Source organism: Tremella mesenterica (genome assembly GCF_000271645.1).
Source record: "Tremella mesenterica DSM 1558 unplaced genomic scaffold TREMEscaffold_5, whole genome shotgun sequence".
In the NCBI taxonomy this organism is placed as follows: domain Eukaryota; kingdom Fungi; phylum Basidiomycota; class Tremellomycetes; order Tremellales; family Tremellaceae; genus Tremella; species Tremella mesenterica.
This window is the reverse complement of record NW_006711229.1, coordinates 791,773-811,835: the sequence shown is the minus strand read 5'-3', so window position 1 is coordinate 811,835 and position 20,063 is coordinate 791,773. Positions and strand designations below refer to the sequence as shown.

The 20,063-nt window shown below is 48.5% G+C and overlaps 5 protein-coding genes across 5 annotated transcripts; 3 read left to right on the top strand and 2 right to left on the bottom strand.

The window, feature by feature from the left end:
- Window positions 1-380: 380 nt before the first annotated feature.
- On the top strand, window positions 381-7,144 carry TREMEDRAFT_62326 (uncharacterized protein; the record flags this gene model as incomplete). Its single annotated transcript, XM_007004607.1, has 15 exons — window positions 381-495; window positions 543-623; window positions 670-771; window positions 816-1,234; window positions 1,278-1,430; window positions 1,473-1,619; window positions 1,667-2,031; window positions 2,075-2,295; window positions 2,351-4,009; window positions 4,068-6,217; window positions 6,302-6,441; window positions 6,480-6,576; window positions 6,631-6,732; window positions 6,756-7,030; window positions 7,060-7,144. The coding sequence occupies 15 exons, from the start codon at window positions 381-383 to the stop codon at window positions 7,142-7,144; spliced, it is 6,111 nt and encodes a 2,036-aa protein (XP_007004669.1).
- Window positions 7,145-8,214: 1,070 nt separating this feature from the next.
- Window positions 8,215-11,434, bottom strand: TREMEDRAFT_62325 (uncharacterized protein; the record flags this gene model as incomplete). Its single annotated transcript, XM_007004606.1, has 4 exons — window positions 8,215-10,102; window positions 10,153-10,346; window positions 10,399-10,996; window positions 11,067-11,434. The coding sequence occupies 4 exons, from the start codon at window positions 11,432-11,434 to the stop codon at window positions 8,215-8,217; spliced, it is 3,048 nt and encodes a 1,015-aa protein (XP_007004668.1).
- Window positions 11,435-12,344: 910 nt separating this feature from the next.
- On the top strand, window positions 12,345-13,206 carry TREMEDRAFT_56936 (uncharacterized protein). The gene is made up of 8 exons (XM_007004491.1): window positions 12,345-12,477; window positions 12,524-12,543; window positions 12,591-12,609; window positions 12,666-12,672; window positions 12,722-12,779; window positions 12,831-12,914; window positions 12,960-13,049; window positions 13,095-13,206. The coding sequence occupies exons 1-8, from the start codon at window positions 12,370-12,372 to the stop codon at window positions 13,099-13,101; spliced, it is 393 nt and encodes a 130-aa protein (XP_007004553.1). The 5' UTR covers window positions 12,345-12,369; the 3' UTR covers window positions 13,102-13,206.
- Window positions 13,207-13,220: 14 nt separating this feature from the next.
- On the bottom strand, window positions 13,221-14,848 carry TREMEDRAFT_68702 (uncharacterized protein; the record flags this gene model as incomplete). The annotated part of the gene is made up of 5 exons (XM_007004726.1): window positions 13,221-13,421; window positions 13,457-14,086; window positions 14,123-14,389; window positions 14,426-14,671; window positions 14,720-14,848. The coding sequence occupies 5 exons, from the start codon at window positions 14,846-14,848 to the stop codon at window positions 13,221-13,223; spliced, it is 1,473 nt and encodes a 490-aa protein (XP_007004788.1).
- A 237-nt stretch (window positions 14,849-15,085) lies between these two features.
- On the top strand, window positions 15,086-16,787 carry TREMEDRAFT_39060 (uncharacterized protein). The gene is made up of 9 exons (XM_007004438.1): window positions 15,086-15,191; window positions 15,257-15,270; window positions 15,314-15,583; window positions 15,623-15,739; window positions 15,779-15,949; window positions 15,995-16,054; window positions 16,098-16,239; window positions 16,281-16,466; window positions 16,504-16,787. The coding sequence occupies exons 1-9, from the start codon at window positions 15,105-15,107 to the stop codon at window positions 16,540-16,542; spliced, it is 1,086 nt and encodes a 361-aa protein (XP_007004500.1). The 5' UTR covers window positions 15,086-15,104; the 3' UTR covers window positions 16,543-16,787.
- Window positions 16,788-20,063: the final 3,276 nt, after the last annotated feature.

Here is a 20,063-nt window from a genome sequence, read left to right as displayed (position 1 = left end):
AACTCGAATTAATCCCGACGAAATTTTGCCACTTTCTCCCAAAATACGTCACTCAACCCGAGGATCCCTCCACTACTGACCCAAATACCTACGGAATGTCCCCAAATCCCCCCTGTATCGAATATGCATCCTACCGTGGCTTCCTGCATATCTATGTGTTGCCACACGTATTCTGAAGCCATTCATGCAGGCAGAACCTCCAAATTCGGAGTCCTTGGTTCTCTATAGCCATTTGGAGTTCAAATTCGGAAACGCCCCCGAAAGGATGTCTCCTTCAACCCTAGGCACTGTTTGGCGGTGTTGGGGCACAATCATTTATTTCATCTCTCTCTCTCAATCTAAACACAACAGTGACTTACTCACCCAATATTACAAGCTTTATGTCTCAGAATAATCAAGCTGATCAACTCATTCTGAACGCTTTAAAGAGAAAGTCGCCTTTTCGTGGTCGACCTCCGAAAGTTTATGCTCCTAGTGCACAAACACCATCAACATGTCAGTTTCTTCCCCGAAACTTGTATTACTCCTTACTGACTATGTAGCCGGTCCTTCCCAACGTACTGAGTCTTCTTCTATCTACAAGGCAGCTTCGGAAATCCAGTCAGTTTCGGTTTCGGTGCCCTGTAAGACAGACCCTTTTCCTTTTGGTTTATTGAAGCTTATGCTCAGTAAATAATTCAGAGCAGTTTCCCGGACCCTCGCAGCTAAGCCCACAGAGTGTTCTCCCCCAATCTTCCAATCACAAGATGCCTCTGTCCACGGCTGATCCCAGTGGGTACTTTCGGACCCCCCTTATGTATCAACTGACAGGAGAGTTGCCTCAGGAAATACTCCTGTATCCTCCAACGGTATTGGTATTGTGACACCCGACTCGGCACCCTGGACAGAGCTTGTCATGGCCTCCCCCTCAGCTTCATTGTCTCCTGCTGTTCCGAAATGGTCTCCCTCTCAACCTCTGAATCCTATCTCGGTGGAAGATGAGATCATGACTGCCAGGCAAGAGGCGGCCGGGCGCTTCCGAATTGTCAATATCTCTTCCGAATCATACTCCGTACCACGTCCTGAGGCTCCACTCTTGGAACTCAAAGCTCCTCGCACGGACGCTAGTCTTGGGGTCAACATACGTGCTTTGGAAACCTTCTGTCGTTTACCGAATCCTGACCTGGTGGATGATGATCGCTATGAACAATTCGAGGTGGCTTTTCATCATATTCCGAAAGCGTTTGACTCTTTGGTCAGTGTTCTGTTTCGGAGATTTACAACCGTTGATATATCAGCGTCAGGACTACCTCATTGAGACCCAGCATATATCCAAATGTGTGCAAGTGGAATGGTTGGATCCCCCTGGTTTATTACCCGCCGACATCAGGGGAAGACATGGCCTCTTCTTTGTCTCCGACAGTGCTGTCGTGTCATACCCGAATCGGACAGTGTTTCGGTCGATCTTCCGATGCAGTGGCAACTGTACCCAGATCCAGCCAACTTTGGACAGTGTCCACCACCATGTTGAGCCTAAAGCAAAGGATGAAACACAAACAACAGCCAAAGCTCACCCTCCAACTGCTGCCAGCGCACGATATTCCTCAAGAGCACGTTTAAAGTGTGATCTTTTTCTTGAGGTGGGTCACCTAAGGATGATTCATCTTCACTAAGCTGATGTTCTCAGATACGAATGACTCCCAGCAATATCCGAAAAGGGGTCTGTTGTCTGGTCCGCCCGAAAGCTGCATATCACGGTCAACCGAACCCGTTGACATTACTTCGGATTTTGCCACATCTCCGAAACCTACTACACGATGCTGCAACTCTGGTGGGAACGACTGATTCACGTCTTCGGCTTCGGTGGTACAATTCCTTCTGCAAGATTCACCCCTATGTCCTATGGGTCAAGGCAAATTATCCCGAGCGTCTTCCTACCACCACTGACTTCCAAACTGCCATCCGAACGGCTCTGCGGCAGGAAAGGCTGGATCGGCTACCACTGGCGGCGATAAGTATCTTACATGAGGCCAATCCAAGCTCTTTCCTGCAGTATGTAGCCAGCGTTTCCTTGTCCTCATGAGCTGACTGTCAGTTGTGAATATCCTGAAGGCCTGGCACTCGGTGGCACTCAGCCATTCCCAGCGGACTCTTCGTTCATTGCAATCATCAGTCCGAAACATGCATTGCAATCAGCAATTCGGCATGCCACAGATCGGGGCCTCTTTCTTGATTCGTCTTGGAGAAATAAGAATGCAATACGCTGTCCCGTCACCTTGCTAGCCACAGTAAATGAATATGGTCATATGGTCCCTGGTGAGTCCTGTGGTTTGAAGGGTTTCGGGTTGTTTCGGAGCTGACAATGCTCCAGTAGCTGTCATGGTCTCGAATCACGCCAACACCGATTCCTACACCGAATTCTTGAGCGTTATCCGAAAGGCTATCAAGAAAGAAGCGAAAGCATTACTCAAGGGCAAATCATCAGTGGTCTCCGAATATGAGAATGAAGAGCAAATCCTCATCAACGCCGAATACATTCACGAGGAGGATTTCCTTCCACTACATTTCATGATTGATTGTGATGACGCTGAACGAAAGGCCATTGAGGAGGTCTTCCCGGGAACTCCAATTCGGTTATGCCAATTTCATTTCATGCACGCCGCCCGATCTCGAGCACTTCGGCTATTTGGGAGTGATCTGGTGGGTACCGAAAAAGCCTTTGCCTTCCTCGTGGCACTTCGGAGGTGCCAACGATGTTCCGAAGAGGAGTCTTGGTCAGAAGCTTTTGCTCGACTAGAAGCCGATGTTGCGGCAATCAGCAATAACGATCCCGAAATTTGGGACAAAATCAGAACCTGGCTCCTGTCTGAATGGTTCAGCGACAGATGGAGGGGATACCTTGTCGACTATGGTCTGCCACCTCATCACACCCGAGATGGTACTCTCTCAACAAACAACTTTGTTGAAGCGGCATTTCGGACCTTTGACAGAGTATTCCTTGAATCTCGAGCCAACAAACGTATAGACAAACTCCTCACAATCATCATCGACGTTTACTTTCCCATGTACCTCCATTCACCACCAACATCTGCCCGCTGTGACCCCACGGTTCTGTCACACATACTTCAAGGACTGGAGCTTTGGGAGCAAGGGGCGGTTAGGGAATGTTTCGGAGACGAGATGCCTATGTCATTGCGAGGTCAACTAGATCATACATATTGTGTGACATCATCCGAATCGAGCAAAACAACACCTGACTCACATTACTGTGGGATCAAAGACAAAACTCGTGAACGATGCTCCTGCAGATACTTTACCGAAACAGGCAAAAGGTGCTCGGGTCTCTGGGCATTGTACTGCTTTCACACTTGTGGCTCCTCCGAAAAGTATTCTAATGGTGTCACGGCAAACGAACTGCGACTGCAGACTCGAGCTATACAGCTACAACGACGGTTAGGAGAGATATCTTATCCATTGGATCAAGAAGACCTTGTTGCCTATTGGGGACATGACCCTTCGGAGCCTGTGTGGCATGATTGGTCCTCCGAGCAGCCTCCGAAACAGGGCAAGCTCATCAGCATTGATAGTGCCAACCTTGATTTTGTCGAGCCCGATTCGCCCATTACCCGCCGAAACCGATTCCTCAACCATGCTGGCGACCATCCCTCAACCACTGCTACGTTACCGGTTTCAAGACCAGAGGCTGATAAGGGTGGCCGTCCAGCAGCTCACCGCCCTCTGCATCCTTATCGCCAAAAGACAGCCCCCACAAAAGCTGGCATTCCTCGGGACGCACTACCACCACGAGATCGACCTGTTGGAGCAAAGAATTATCTTCAATCCTGTTTTGCTCTGTCGTTGTTCCATATTGTCTTCCGAATCCCAGCCTTCGTGTCCGCATTCAACGATGCTAATGACGCTCTCAGGCCTCACGCACCTTCTTTGATTGTGTTACTAGGTGACTTTCTTAAAGCCATTTCGGTAACTAGACGGCTGGTGGATCTGAAGGACATTGTACCAATCCTCCGAAGTGAGTTCCCTTCCTCCATCATTGCTGCCAATCAGCATGTTCATTTGCTGATATGCAGGTGAGAACTTGATAGATGAAGAATCTCAGCATGATCCGTGTGAACTGTTTCTCAGAATGACAAGCAAATTCAATCAGATCATTGAACAGAACCCGATTCGGAACACATTCGAATTCGGAGTAACCTGGGAATATGTCTTTCAGCCCTGTTCCCACGCAGTCCCTGTCAGGCAAGAGACATCCTCACTGGAGAAGCAGATGGCCGTTCTCCAAATCTATCCACATGGCTCATCACTTAACCTCATCCAGCTCATGAACCTTTCATTGTGGCGTTCATGCAGTCCCCAACATTGCTTTTCGGTACCATGTGATGGACGAATGGCCGTCACTCGAGCACGAGCCAAGATGTCCTTGGAATCCAACAACCTGCCCCGCATGTTACTCCTCAACATTGTCTGGGATCTCCGAAACGCCTCTGCACACCAAGTGATCCACCCTTTTGACATTCCCGAAACTATCAACCCAGCTCAGGTTTCGGCCGTACCTCCTCCTATACTCCCGAGCAATCTTCCAATGTACAGATTGAAGGGAATGCTCTGCCGAAAGGGGGACACCGTGCAGGTGACCAGTGGACACTATGTGGCTTTGATAAAGCATGATGATGTGCTGTGGGAGATTGACGACGAAAAAACCTCTCGTATGTTTCTGAACCGGGACGCTTTCGGTGGTACACGATTCCCGGTCTTGCTGTTCTATACACTGGAAGATGAAGTCAAGCCATCAGCAAGTCAACCCATTGCCAAAAAGAGACGACTGAATAAGCCAAGTGGGAAAGCAATGTCAAAATCGGCTTCGAATCCTGAAATACCAAAAGCTGAAGGCCCAACACTGGAAGCACCAAACCCCCAACCTCCCGTTTCGGACGCCATACCAGCTAATTCTTCAAATTCGGAGCTGCCAACTTCGGCCCCGCCAACGCTTGAACCTCCGAATTCGGGAGATCCGAAAGTTCCTCCTCCAAACCCAACGGAACAAGAACCTGCCCCAGTTGATGTCCAGTCCACAAGCTTGGCGCCCACCAGTACCCCTACAGACCCCACCGCTTCTCAGCCCAATGTTCTTCCCACAGTTTCTCAGGGTACCATCCCTCCGAAGCCTACACATATTTCTCCACCTGGTGATGAACCTCCCGAAAGCGGGCCTTCCTCGAGCAACATCCTGTGCCAAACCAACACACCCCAGGGTGAATCGGCTCCCCGCGATCAAGCTATCAGTCTCAATCCCACTGTAGCTTCTCAAGACATTACAGCAGAACCAGATTCCCCATCATCATCCATGGACATTGATCCTCCAAGTGTCTTTCCCACTGTTGAACGCTCTCCCTCACCCGAGGTTCCCCAGTACTGTCAACTAGAAAAGGCTCAGTCAGTCATTGCCGAAAGACTAGCACAAGTTCAGTGGCGTTCGGGAGAATCCTTTCAACCTCTCATCTCCGTCAGCACATTTCAAGATGTTGATAGCCTTTCGGACGATCTCCTTGAGGACCTGTGCGACCAGATGGAAGCTACATTTCATGACATGGCCGAAGATGAGCATAAGGGCTTGAAGCTGCAGGGTGTAGACTCCACATTTGGGTCAAAAACGTTGCGTAAGTTCTACGGAAGGAATGAGTGGTACACCAATTTCGGAATCGATGATATCTTGCTTTCGGTGTCAGCTTTCATCCGAAATTGTGTGAATCTGGGGATTGGAATGTCTGACCCCATACCAAACTCATTTGTTTACCGAACCCTAGCTGCTGGTGACAACTGGAACCCATACATACCTGGAAGTACGCCATGGCCTTCTCTCGGCAAGGACGGGCAATGGAGGAAAGAGAACACAGTTGGGTGTCACGAAGTGACAAGACAGTTTGATAGTGATAGTGATAGGATGGGTTGGGTATTTAACCAGCGACCGGCGGTATGCAGTAACCGCCGGTTAATAGGCCTTTTAGCACAGTGGTTTAGACCGCTGCCTCTGAAGGAATCTGTCACGAGACCAACTAACCAGCATTGGGACGATATAACAGTGCCCTTCAGAGGCAGCGGTCTAAACCACTGTGCTAAAAGGCAGATTAACCGGCGGTTACTGCTAGGATCCTGGGTTCCACTCCCAGGGTGGGCTGGGTCAAATTCAGTCCCTACTTGGAAAACCTCCCTCTCGGAGAAAGTTTTCGGCCTATCGTACCCTTCCCTGTTGGGGCCCCAGATGGGGCTGAAAGGGAAGGCATAATGTCACGAAGTGACAAGACAGTTTGATAGTGATAGTGATAGGATGGGTTGGGTATTTAACCAGCGACCGGCGGTATGCAGTAACCGCCGGTTAATAGGCCTTTTAGCACAGTGGTTTAGACCGCTGCCTCTGAAGGGCACTGTTATATCGTCCCAATGCTGGTTAGTTGGTCTCGTGACATTGGGGTTCTGATGTCGAGGTCCCATTTTGAGACACTGGTAATCTTTGGGCCACAGAAGCTGGTGTTGATGTATGATGGGGCAGGGGGGACGTATGATTCGGCCGAACAGAAGAAGGTAAGTTGGTCATTCAAAATTACTTCGATGAGGTGCAGCGTCACTGATCAATAGCAATGGTCACGCCTGCTAGAACGCCGTTTGTCCTGGGAAGTCAGAAAAGGCATAGCAACAGAGGCTGAAGCTATGGGTTGGTTGATTGCTCCAAATTCTCAGGTGAGTACAGTGCTACTCCCAAGCTCAATGATGACGTCCAGGCTACCAGGGATAACCTGGACTGGGTTACACAAGTGGACTCACACAGCTGTGGTCCTCTAGCATGTGCCGCTGCATGTCTTCTTCTCCAGGGAATCAGACCGACTGCTTCTGTGCTTGGGGTGAAATCATCAACTCTGGCTAGAGGTGAGAGTAGAAAACTACGAACAAGTGTGCTTCAACTGGTGCTTGCAATGGCTGCACGGGATCCAGCAAATGAGTCTATATTCAGTCCGAAAGTGAAAAAATTGATGGACAAGTGTGTACCTTCCATGACTTACTACATAGATCGCCTGTAGAGAGGTATCACAGCTGGTTGTGCATGAATATAATGACTAATATACCTCTGGATGTAAAAATACACTTGGTTTGATGCAGATTGGGGCTTGATTATCTTTCCCAAGTGAGTCCGAAGGCACTCCCGAAACACCGAAAACCCCTCCGAATCTTGTTGCAAAATGCCCAAAACATGCACCTATGCTAGCTACCCTTGTGCATCGGTCGAATTCCTCCATTGTTTCCTAGCAGGTGCAGTCCTCCTGGACACACAATATGCCAGGTTTATAGACTTGCCCAATGAAGTTGAGCATACCTTGTCTCATAACCAAATTCTGCAGCTCATACACTAATCTGCGAAGTCGGTCAACCAACTATGAAGCCATAGCCACATGAAACAGGTATTCACACATATGAAAGTGCTCTGTAGACATGTCTCTTTAAAAGCAAAGTAGTGGGCAATCTAGCGAAATTCAGAGGGGGGGTTGGTGACTCCCTGGATTGAAGCCTCAAATATGGACAGAACTCTTGGAAGGGATCAAACTTCCTAAGATGTCAAGCACATCCAAGGGGGTCTATTGCCTGCAAAGACATACTTTCAGGTGTCTAGTCTCATCCCGTACACATGGGCGAAGAAGCGAAATCCATGTGGGACAGTGGTGGCCTCTTAACTGTGTTCCTCAGATAATGGGCATAAGGTGCCGAAGCAATAAGCCATTCCTCTGCTTCAAGCACATCTGACCATCTCATGTATTCGAATATTGTACTGCTCAAGGTCACTAGTGATTGTGTCTACCCAGTGCTTATTTCAATAGTCATAAGCTCTCTTGCAGTGATATATGCAGCCATGACTGTCCGAAATTGGTCAAGGCTGTCCGAAGTCGGTCCGAATTTTGGGGACAATTAATCCTACTACAAGGATCTCTCGCTTACTGACACAAGAAACAGTGAAGTATCTCTTGCAGGGATGTATGCAACATGAGCCAGGCTGGAAGAGTTCAGACATGGAATGCATTACACAGGCTAGTTCACACACAGATGAGACATTTGGACCCCAAACACAGAAAGACCGAAACATGAAATGAAAACACCGAAACGGAAACTCGCCAAAATGAACAACTGACAGTACATACAAGGGAACTGTGACACGGATTTGTTAGGCTACATTTAATCTTGAGAAGAATGGAGGTCTGCATTTGTGGGGATTGTGGGAATGGCAACATGACGTGTTGGTCCTGAAGAAAGTACATTTTCGGAGTTTGAAGGGTCGTTTTCGGAATTCGGTGCGGTACTTTCGGAGTTTCGAGCGGTGATCTTGGTGGAAGGGAGATCAAGACTGTGAGCTCTTCTTCGGTCAGAGTACTCGTTCGGCTTCGCAGGGGAGGTCCTAAGGTCAAAGCGGAATTGTTGCCGAGACTTTTCTTGTTTGGCCTCTTGGAGTTCTGACTCAAGTTGCCTGATGGTGTAGTTGGCCGATTCGATATCCTCTTGATCCGCTTGAAGGTCCGCCCGTAACTGCTCATTTGCTCCTTCCAACTGCTCTTTGAGTTCCTTCAACCCTACATTCTCCATCTCAGTCTCATTTTGCAGGGCAGCGGTAATTTGCACAAACTGCAATGCCTCGTCGATTTGCTGTTGCATTACCCCCTTAGCTGCTTCAGCCTCCGAAAGCCGAGCTCGGAGAGTTTCCAATTCGGCGTTTTCCTCCTCATTCATCTGTCTGGCCAAATCTGAACACCTCTGTTCAGCAAACTGACGAGCCTGAGCCTCCTTTTCCTTATCCCCCATTGCACTAGCGAACCTCTGGCTCATAGTCTTGAGCCCTTCCTGAGTCTCCTCCAACTGCTTTCGGATTGAAGCAATTTCGGCGTCCTTTTCGGCGGTGACTCGGGCAACAGCATGATCTCTCTCCTCATTCTTATCAATCTGCTCTTTGTACAGCCGGTCCAGTGTCTTTACCTCTCCTTGAGCCACATCTCTTTCAGAAACCACCGAGTCATACCGTGCTTTGAATTCGCTCCATGTTCCATTGATAGCTCTCACACCCGAAAGTGATTGTGTGACACTTTCGGAGTAGGCTTGATGCCGTCCTCGGTTGATTTCTCGGTAATAGTCTATCATTTCGGAAACTTGAGCGACCATTCGGGAAGAGAATTGCTCCTCAAACTGGGCCTGAGTCTCTTGAAACTCACTCATACGATGCAGACACTGTTCAACTTCGGGCATGGTAGACGGTGGAGCCGGGATGTAAGGGACAACCTTTTCGGGTGCAGGCTGGTCCAAAGAAGGGACAGTGGGCCTTTCGGTCCGAAATTCGGGCTGGAGTGGTGGGTTCATTTGAGGGAGTTTACTGACCACATTGACCGAAGTGACAGGAATGGAGGGTATCTGACCTGGCAAAGCTGTGGGACCAGAGCCAACGAATTCTGAATGAGAACGAATGAGAGAAGTGGGAGGTGGAGTCTGAGGGGGAGCCGATTGGGAAGCAAATATTGGAGGAACTATGGGTTTCGGAGCCATCGTGGGTTTCGGAACATTGGTTGATGGGTTCGGACCAGGAAGACTCTGCACACCTGATCGACCCAGGCGCTTCTGCTGTAGCCACTGCTTTACCTCTGCAAACGTATGTAGTGAGGTAGGTAGTGGGGAGATTTGGGGAGGGCCAGAGAGGAGAGAAGAAGACCCAGGTTGAAGGTTTGGAGGAGGGCCTGCTTTCGGAGCAGGGGAGGGGCTGGGGAAGGGGGCCGGTGTGACACTTTTAGCTTTGTGAGGCGAAGGGATTGTTGGTGATTCTTGCAAGGTAACACCCAAAACCGTCTGTGTTTGTGCTATAAATGGGTCTAGAGCAGAGGGAACGGCCTGTTGTCGAACAGATACGGCAGGAGAAGGAACAGGACCAACAGGGGACATTGTGGGCACCTTTTTGGAGGTAAGATCCATTTTGGGCCGGGGAGGACTTTGTTCAACGGAGAACGGACGAGCCCGTTTCGGTTCGGGCTGGGACTCGTCTACATCCTCCAGGGCACGCTTGTTCACAGGAGGATGAACAGGACTACTTTGGACAAGTATGGGAGAGATCCCAGCTGGCAAACCTGCAGAGAAAACGGGGGGGGGGCGGTTTCGGAGGGTTCCTTTTCGGGAACAACATCGGCAAATTTTGGAGGGCGGGGAGGGAATCGTGGCCTTTCATTTCGGGCTGTAGATTGTTCCGGTTGAGGTCTTTCTTCTCCATCATCTTGACCCAAGCTGGAATCTTGAACAAGAGTAGGACCAGCTGGAGAAGAAAGTTCTGTTTCTCCCTAAAAGTCAGCTGCTGAGACTTGCTTTCGGTTCGGAACTTAGAAAACTCACCTCCGAACGAGTTTGCTCTCTAGCAGACGTAGGCGCTTCGGTGAGGGGTTTCGGAGAAGGTCTGACAACCCATTTCGGATGGGATTTTGCAGCAGCCCCAGCTGCGACAGTGCCTCCCCTAGCAGTCCTACGCTTGTCCTTCGGTCCTACCGGTTCCTGCAGTGGCGCATTTGAGAACCCAATCGCCGTGGAAGCTGCAGGGGGAGCTTTTTCTTTTCCCTTTCCTTTTCCTTTTTCGGGAGGGGGGGGAGAAACCGATTTCTTGGGAGCCGAAGCTCTTGTAGAGCGTGTTGTGGTGGCTGGCCGGCGAGGTTTCCGAGGGGAGGGATGTGGTGAATGTTCAGAGTCCGATGAGTCCGAATCAGAATCCGAGCTTTCCTCAGGCTTGTCCTGACCTTGTGATGACTTTTTCGGCCGTTTTTCACTTTCGGAGGACTCTTCGACAAGAAAATTGGTCGGCTTGCCCTTGAGGGAGCAGGTGAGAGGGGGCTTTGTGGAGTTATAACAGTGGACACAGACACGAAACTTTCCTTCGTCCCAACGGTTGAGAAACACTGGTCGACCATCAGGTACATTGACACATTTCACTTCGGGATGCCTGAGATCAGCATTGAGTTTCGTTAATTTCTCCCGAATTCGGGAGCCATATTTGACAAAGAGATACTCACGTGTAATTGAAAGCCGAAACACAAAACTGGACATGACAGTTTGGCTTTGTGGCCGACTCATCCGCCGAATAGCATCGTGACCCTCTAGTAATCGCCCGAATACCCTCTTCCTTCATTTGTTTCGGGGTAGCTTCCCGAAGACCTAGCTTTTCAGCATGCTGAGGAAGATACTTCGGCTCTGCATGCCACCAGGGCTGGAGGTAGAACCCTATCTCAGCTTGAAAAGAACGAAGTGATTTCTCACTCTTCCAAATGGGGTGTTGTGGCTGAAGATACTTTTGGAAGTGAACATGGTCGGGGTGTAATTTGTAACCTTTCGGAGGGTTTACACTGGATTTATCTGTTTTTGAGTCGAAGGGGTTTGGCATTTTGAGAAAGAGGTCAAAGAGGTCAGAGAGATTGGGAGGAAGGGGGAGTGGAAAGACTCTAATTTTGATGATAAGATAATTTGGACGAGCCAAGGGGGAAGGTGAGATGAAGCACACAGATGCAGAATGAGCAGTGAGATCAGTTGAGAGTGAGCAGTGGAGAGCAGATGAAAAACGCTGGCTAATGTAAGCTGGAAAAAGATATGAAGATGCTGAAGAGAAGTGAAGTGAAGTGAAGAGAAGAACTGAATGGAAGGAATGAAAAACGGGGAAAATCGCGTCAGCCCGTGTTGGTACTTAGTAGAAGTTCAACCAACCCCATCACCATCAGAAACACGTCAACATGATGGATCCTTGCTAGGATTTTGTGCATTCAATACCATGCATGTGTTAACATGAATACCATGCATGTGTTAACATGAATATAAAGATACACGCATAGAATCAGGTATCCACTTGGGTAGATTGCTGGTCAGTAGTGAGTATGTGACTATGACCGAAAGCCCCCGAATTCTGCCGAAAGGGGACCGAAAAGCAAAGTGCCATTTCGGGTTCGGGACATTGCCCCTTCCCCTGGGGTCAATACTCCGAAAGATGTTCCGAAAATGGTATGAATAGACTCAGAAGGCGTCAGGCATTCCAATGATATCAGAAAAGCCACGGAAAGATGATTTTTTAATAGTGAAGGTATTTGGGTCAGTAGTGACGGGATATGGGAGTTGAACGTCGTATTTTGGGAGAAAGTGGCAAAATTTCGTCGGGATTAATTCGAGTTCCGTCGGGATTATCCAGTTTTGCTCACTCGACTCTTTCTTCAGTCAATCTCAACATCATGCCGTGGCAGAAGACATTGTGAGTACTTCGTAATCACGAAGACAAATACAAAGTATTTCATCATCTGACCGTTCTGTACTCTTCCCCCGAATCGCAAAGGGATGCATCTCATCACCGATGTCATTCTACGTGAATGTGCTCAAGGACTAAAAGATGTCTCCGTAGGTATCTTTACCTTGAACTGTCTTCATACATCTGCTGGACTGACCGTGAGTCATTTGGTTCAGTCGTATCTCTCCTCGACTAACTTCTGAGGTTAACGAAAACTGTGATCCGTAAGTTATCACAAACCCCGTTGACCTGCTTTTCTGATTTACTTCAGCTCAGTTCGATCAGGTATGTAAATGCTTCTCTCTCTTCTCTCCACAAAGGGTAACTTAATCAATGCTAATTTGAAGATATGGATATGGCGTGAGAATCTTCTGTGCCTCGTGGGATGTTTCTGAACCAAAAGACTTGACACCGTGGTACCGGAATCGCTACCTTGGCAACACACGGATGAAGGACCGGAGTGGGTTATTATTTCAATGCTATCATTGGTCACCTCATGCTGAAATATCAGTGATTCGGTTTCCCATCTGAAGACATCTCTCATTGGCAACAGTATCACTCTACCTATCTCAGCAGGTAAATTGCATCTTGGAACGTGTGTAATCCTTTCTCCCCTCTCGACTTCCACTGACTAGGACAGCTGGCAAGGCATCTATCTAGCAGAATTCAGACATTCTGGCGGCGGGTGGGGTTCAGCAGGCTCAGGACGAAAAGTCGTGGCTACTATTCTGTGAGCACCAGACTCCACACATATGAGCCTTACCTGACATTCCAGTCCATGAGAGGTCCTGGGCATTTGCCGGTCTGCTGTCGGCAGCTTCCAGTTTCTCGCAAATCTCGCAAGATGAGCACCATTATCTGGTACTATGCATGGATGTCATGATGATACTGAGTCAACCGATTATCTCTTCCTCTTTCCGGCTGGCGGTGATTTGACCTCCCACTTTTCTCGCTGTTCACTAGCCCACATCCGTAGCAACCATTCCTCACATTCTCGTTTGGTGGCGCCAGGGTTGTCCAATTGCCATTTATTCATGTCGACTCGGACTGCCTGGATAGTCGGAGACGGTCGAATATTGAGCAAAGTCTGCACCTCGTTGCCCTGTTCATCAGCTCTGACAGTGTAAAGGGGCTCACATTTAGTAAAGGTTCCTCTGATACAGATTCGGGCAACTTTAGATCGACGATACGACGTCGGAACTCGAGAAAGTCATTCAGGATCCCGCGAGCCTGATCTTCCAGTCTACCCGTCCACACAGGTAGGATCGCTACGACCGTAGCCCAAGTCAAGGCTCGTTCCCACGGTTGATTCCTCTGCATCGCCATGCCTATTTCCGATCGTGATCGCAGGGTCGGGTTCAAGAGCGGGGCATGGAGGAAAAGGTTGACGATTGCGTTTTTGACGTCATTCGATAACTGGGTGTCAGCCTGAGATACGAAGAAGAAACCTACTTTCAATCCATCGCTCAGAACACCAGACACGACAGGTACCTCCTTATTCTTCACTTGCATCGTTAAGTCACGAAACGGGCTACACGCCGCTGCAAGCCAAAGTAACTCGTCAACGGGCAAGTGGTTGCGGACCTCGGCCAGGATCTGTGCACTTTTGAGGGAATTCCCACGCTCTGTCGAAGTCGTGGACACAAATATCGTTTGATGAAGGTCTAATTGGTGAATAAGCTCAATGGCACGTAAAGGGTCGTGTTTGAGCATCTTGGTTACTTCGATACCGACTCGCTCTTTGGAAACTTTGCTCTGAAGCTCCGCCTACCAATCAGCTTTGATAAGAGAGAAATCACTCACCTTGACTTCGGGATTTTGCATGGCTTCAGTCACTTGATCGTCAATAGCGAGGCTGAAACGGCTAGCGAAGCGGATACATCGAAGAACCCGCAGCGGATCATCCCGGAATGTCTGAAGAGGAGGCAGAGGTGTTCTCGCGATTCTGCTTGCTAGATCCGGAAGACCTTCGCCTGTAAAGTCTTCCACCTTACGGGAGTGTACGTTGTAAAATAAAGCATTGATCGTGAGATCTCGACGAAAGGCATCTTGAGTTGGTGTTCCTGGCTCCTGTCGTCAAAAGGTGGGCTGACGTTCTAAACTCACAATCTGAGGTATCCGGGAATCTGAATATGTTTCATTCCTAAGTCCAACGAAATCACATTCCATACCTAAAATACGAGTGGTGCCGGTTTCTAGATGTTTGCTCTGTTCAGGATTGGCTGCGACTCTACCCACAGAGCCGATTGCCACGCCATGAGAGGTCAGGTATGAGGCGAACTCTATAGCGAAAGTATAACCTGATGAGATGGTCAAGGCTATATCCAGATCTGAAGACGGGAGAGCGAGAAGCTAACATCAGCAGTGTAGACAGCATAGGAAGAATGGAGACCCACACACCTTGTCTCTCACCCAACCACCTGCGATCCTACATTCCACCGGTGGAACACGATGGGTGGAGAAGTCGTCGAGTAGCTCACAGAAATGAGCCTCGGTGGAGGTGAGGGATATGTTGTGTGAATTCGACATGAATGGTCTACTGAATATCCTCGTCAAAGATTGAGCTGAAGGGATCAACCTCATCAACGTGAAACCGACAAGGTGAGTAGAGCGGAAGAGAGTATATGTACAACTCTTGACTCGTGATTTCCATGACTTTAGAAGTAGGAAGCTTAACTTTTGGTCAACGCGGTGCCCCGCATTTCAACTCGGCACGGCTCACCTCTTCCTCCCCTCTCCCTACTCCAAGTGCCATCTTGGTTCGTTCACTCCTATCCTGGTCGTCATGGCCAACTACACCAACGACACTCTCGCTATAGCCTTGGACCGTATCAGATTTTATGCAAAGGACGCTTTTGTCTCTATATCACAAGTATGTCTTTCCCATCGTATCTCCCCTCTTCCCTCCATACGTCCGCCATCAGCTGACACCTGTAGTGCATCTGCAAACCGTGAATGTCTTTATCAACTCTTAGCACTACTGACCCGAACCAGTGATACCACACTCAAAATCAATGGTCGTTCTTATCATGTCGACAAACTCTTGGGCGAAGGCGGGTTTTCATTCGTTTACCTAATACATGATGTGGAATCAGGTCGAGCCTACGCCCTGAAAAAGATTTTGGTGACTTCTGGTCAAGAGGGTGTCAAAGCAGCAATGAAGGAAGTGGAAGCGTACAGAAGGTTCAGACATCCTAACATTATAAAAATTCTTGATTCTTCAATCGTACAAGATGAGAGTGGTCATGGTAAGATCATTTACTTGTGAGTTGTACATCAAAAAGTTTTGTTCTGATCACATAGATTTTTACCTTATTATCCTCGTGGAAATTTACAAGATTCTATGACCGTAGCTGTTAATACGGGCGATCGCATACCTGAAAAACGTTTGCTGGAATTATTTCATGGCACTTGTTTAGCGTGAGTTCATGTGATTATGTTTAAGCCGACTGACAATAGGGTACGAGCTATGCATCGATATCACTCACCGGTTGATTCTTCCACCTACCCTCCTACTCAAGGAGCCGACCCTTTGTCTGGTGAAAACGATCCATTATTTGACCGTGACGAGAGTGATCCTACCGTAGAGGGGGAATCAGTGCCATATGCCCATCGTGACATAAAACCAGGGTGGGGTTCTTCACATACTGTTTGGATATGAGCTTATTTTCTCAGTAATATCATGATAGCAGATGATGGTTCTCCAATCTTGATGGATTTTGGTTCTACTGTCAAGTCAGTGAGAAGTTCATAGCGCTGTACCTTATCTGACACTCAGAGCTCGAATCGATATTCGTACAAGACAACAAGCATTGCTGGAACAAGATGCGGCAAGTGAACAATCAACGATGCCGTATCGTGCTCCGGAACTATTCGATGTCAAAACTGGTAAGCGACTAGACGAAAAGGTAGATATATGGGTGAGTGTTCATTATTGCTGCTAAGTGGGCTAATGTTTTAGTCACTCGGATGTACACTCTTCGCTGTGGCTTATGGACATTCTCCATTCGAGGTCGAAGGACAATCAATCGCTATGGCCGTCGGGAGTGGACGATATCGACATCCTGGCGGATACTCCCCAAAGTTGATCGCCCTCATCGATTCCATGTTGATAGTGGACCCAGAAAAACGACCGGACATCGAAAAGGTGCATTTTGGTCTTTGAACAACGCTGACAATTTAAGGTTATTGCTCTTACCGAGGAAACACTCAAAAGCTATTAATCATGCATAACGTCGGACTCTCGAGTTGATCTGTGATGGCCAGCAAGTTTGTGACATTGGAAGATGTAAATGTCCAGGAAAGGGGATCTTGACGACGTTTGTCGCCATCAAAGGTCTTGGGATTGGGATTTGGGGGGAAGGAATGTGAAAGGGATCAAGCCTAGGTGTAAAGGGTCGTTGACGATATGTGGACGATTGCTGTACATACTGCATATTAAAAAAATGACAAAAGACAATTTTGTTTCGTTTACTCACGACGTTCCTCAATACAGCTTGTCGCATTGACTCTCGTCTGATCCATCCCTCTAAGACGCACATGTTGTGCAGTATCGGTAGAGAAAGGGAGGGTGGAGAGTGTTGGTTCTGCCCAGATGCTTGCCAAATCGGTGTCGGAGACATTCTCGTCTGTCTCGCGGATGGATTTGCGGGGGGAGGGGGAGGGGGAGGATGCCGATTGTTGAGGGATGGATGAGGATGTGATTTTGTCAAGAGAGTGATGTCGTATCGAGCTCGAGCTTGAGGGTCACGCAGGACCTCATGTGCTTCTTGATAGTTAGCAAGGTTTAACGCTGTGAAGATGAGTTGTGCAGCATGCAACACCTACTATTGAGTTCTTGAAAGAGTCGAGTCGCAGCAGGATTGTCGGGGTTTTTATCAGGATGACATTCAGCCGCTCGTCTCAAGTAAGCCTTTCGAACTGAATCGTCAGCCATAATCATTCATCGATTTCAGTCATTCGCTTACTTTGACTCGCATCGGCTGAAACGTCGACTTCAAGGAGATCATAGTAAGTCTCTACCTTGCTTGACATTTCAAGATAGACACATGGGAAGTTGATAATTCTTTGGTTTATTGGTACTAGCAAGATGAGATGTTAAAGGATGAGATGCATTCTGAATCAGAATTCCCCCCTGCCCCCCTATCGACCACGAGGCTTGATGGCCGGCTGATGGGACCTCATTCCCTTTCCCGGTCTACGCCGCTTCATCCTTCTGACCCCCAAATGAAATGTCTATCCGTGTCGTCCATATGCATGCGTTTGGGCTGCGAGGTCAAGCGAGTCACCTCCATCTCGAGCTATCGTAAATATGAGTTGACAATGTTGAACAGAGGAAAACCTACTTGTATGTTTTGTTTCTCCAGCTCTTCGATCTTCCGCATCGCAACCTCAGCCACATCTTGGAGATAGTCTACGTCCGGCGGAATCGGTACAGATGATCGTTGTCGCTCAGAAATAACAGGTACAGTTCTGACAAGTGAGAAAATGAATCACGAAAGAAAGTGCTTCTCACTCGATAGTACGAATCGGCGTTTCTCTCTGAACCTTGCGCAATACCAACAATTGTTGCTCCAGCTGGACTGGTTCAGCCGAGGTACCGTTTATAAACACTTGCTCACCTCGTAGCAACGTGCACGCCAATCATTCGCTTCATCCTGCGCTTTGCGATAAACCGCAATGTCTGCTTCCCTAACGAATCGGCATGGTCTTCGACTCATCTCAAACGACGAAAAGACTCACCATAATTTCTGTGCATCGACAAGTTGTTTCATGCGAGCCTCATAATCGGCTATACGCTGTATCTTCGGTGAACTCTCCGTGACTTGATTTTGCAATTTGAAGCGTCTAAACGTCAGACAATCTCAGCAGAATAAATATGCTCACTCGTTCTTAATCACCGCAAGCTCCTCTTTTTGTTTCTGAGCAACGACACGAACATCCGCCAGAGCACTACTCAATTGAGACACTTGCGTTTGCCATCCCCGCTTTTCATCACGAAGAGCCGCCACCTGATCACGAAGTCGTTCTTGCCATTTGGTATGTTTCTGATGAGCCATGGACGCTTCCATTTTTTGATGTGACAACTCTTCCGTGAGCGTTGAGATTGTCTTATCTTGCTCTTTGATATGATTGACCTACCATCAGTGACGGGTTAGGAAATGAGTGACAGACCTCACAAAGTTATGAACTTCCACTTCATCGCTGGTGAATCTCAGATTTGATTTGTGTAAACGACCGATATCTATAGTCAGTCGTGATGACTCACTTAACAGCTTAGACACTCACGAGACAGATACTGTTTTCTCAACCTTTCCGAATACAGAAGATCAAGTTTTAACTTTTGAGTATCCTGCTGGGAATCTTCCTTCCCTCCATGACCAAGTGTTGAGGTTGAGAGGTACTGAGAGTCCACAACTGGAGATTCATCGAACACATCCGATCGACTGGGATGCCTTGCTTCGGAATGAGCGACGAGATGACAAAGTGCCACAATTTGGGGGGTATCGTATGTTTCCCATCTCCGCTCATCCTCCCTCTCTTGCGCCAGGGTGAAGTACATGAGGTGCGGATGAACAGCAAAGTCGGACAAGATAACTTCACCTCTTTTGGCAAGGTATCGAGGAGGCCAGACATCTGCCCATTGGACCGCATATACTGACTTCACCCCCAAGCCCTCAAGATAGTCCACAGGATTTCGTAAAAAGGCTAGGACGTTGGACGGCCACAGGCCATACAGAATGACGAGCCATTGTCGGGCGATCCCCTCGCCTTCCGTTTTCGTCGCCGCAGGATCATCGCCAGCGAGTAGGTTAGGGGAAGATGCAATGTGCCATTCGACGTCCGGACTTGCGGTAGGCGCTGATATGATCGAAGGCTTGCCCGAGTGAGCCAGCTCCCCTGGCGGCCAACCATTCCAGCAAAGTATACGTCCTAATATCACCAAGAGGTTCGGGAGGTGACTGCTGAATTGGACAGGTGCGAGGGGAATGATAGAGAGGATAAGGGCGAGGCACGTGAGAACCGATCGGCAGTCTGTATCGAGCAGGAGGGAGCGTAGGATGAGAATGAGGAGGGGACTTTCTACGAGCTTGTTGAGAATTATGGAGTCTTTTGATTCGCCTGCCTCGTCACCGGGCGTCAAGATGAAATCTGTGATGAGGATAGCGATGGGTAGACGAGATTTTGGGTCTGCAAATCGCTCAGCACATAGGGTGAGGAAAACCTGACGGTCAGCGATTTCGCGACTGTGACGTACATCTATTTCCTGGGCACCCCAAGTAAGCAAGACCTTTCTCAATCTGATAGGCCTTTCGGGTTCGTCTACCCAGGCCTTGACCCATGAGCCCGGATCAAGTGTTCTGGCTTTCAAACCGGTCACCAAGTCGTCCACAGTCAAACCGTCATTCAAAGCCGCATCTCGCCGAGCCCAATCCAAGGCTTCGTCCTGCGATTGGATATTTAGTGGGGGAGTAACTATAGCCTCAAGCGTATCCAGGTTGTCGAGTGTCTGACCCGGCTCGGTCCCCATGGTTGTACGCTTCATTGGAAAGAGTGGGCCTGAAGAACCCATACTACTCGCTGTACAGGGGGTGTCAAGAGATTTCGGACTGGCGGTTGGTGCCGAGTAATGGCAGCTACGACCCCCCCCAATCATAACCTATTTTGTATATAAAAATAGAACGAGGGGGTGGGAAGATACATTAGATCCTTCTATACTATTTATATATCTGTATATATATAT

Bases quoted from the DNA above. Each gene is read 5' to 3' on its own strand.
- TREMEDRAFT_56936 (XM_007004491.1), top strand. From the start codon at position 12,370: ATGCATCTCATCACCGATGTCATTCTACGTGAATGTGCTCAAGGACTA. The intron at 12,780-12,830 runs GTGGGTTATTAT...CTGAAATATCAG, and splicing joins CACACGGATGAAGGACCGGA to TGATTCGGTTTCCCATCTGA. The intron at 12,915-12,959 runs GTGTGTAATCCT...TGACTAGGACAG, and splicing joins GGTAAATTGCATCTTGGAAC to CTGGCAAGGCATCTATCTAG.
- TREMEDRAFT_39060 (XM_007004438.1), top strand. From the start codon at position 15,105: ATGGCCAACTACACCAACGACACTCTCGCTATAGCCTTGGACCGTATC. The intron at 15,584-15,622 runs GTGAGTTGTACA...CTGATCACATAG, and splicing joins CATGGTAAGATCATTTACTT to ATTTTTACCTTATTATCCTC. The intron at 16,467-16,503 runs GTGCATTTTGGT...TGACAATTTAAG, and splicing joins AACGACCGGACATCGAAAAG to GTTATTGCTCTTACCGAGGA.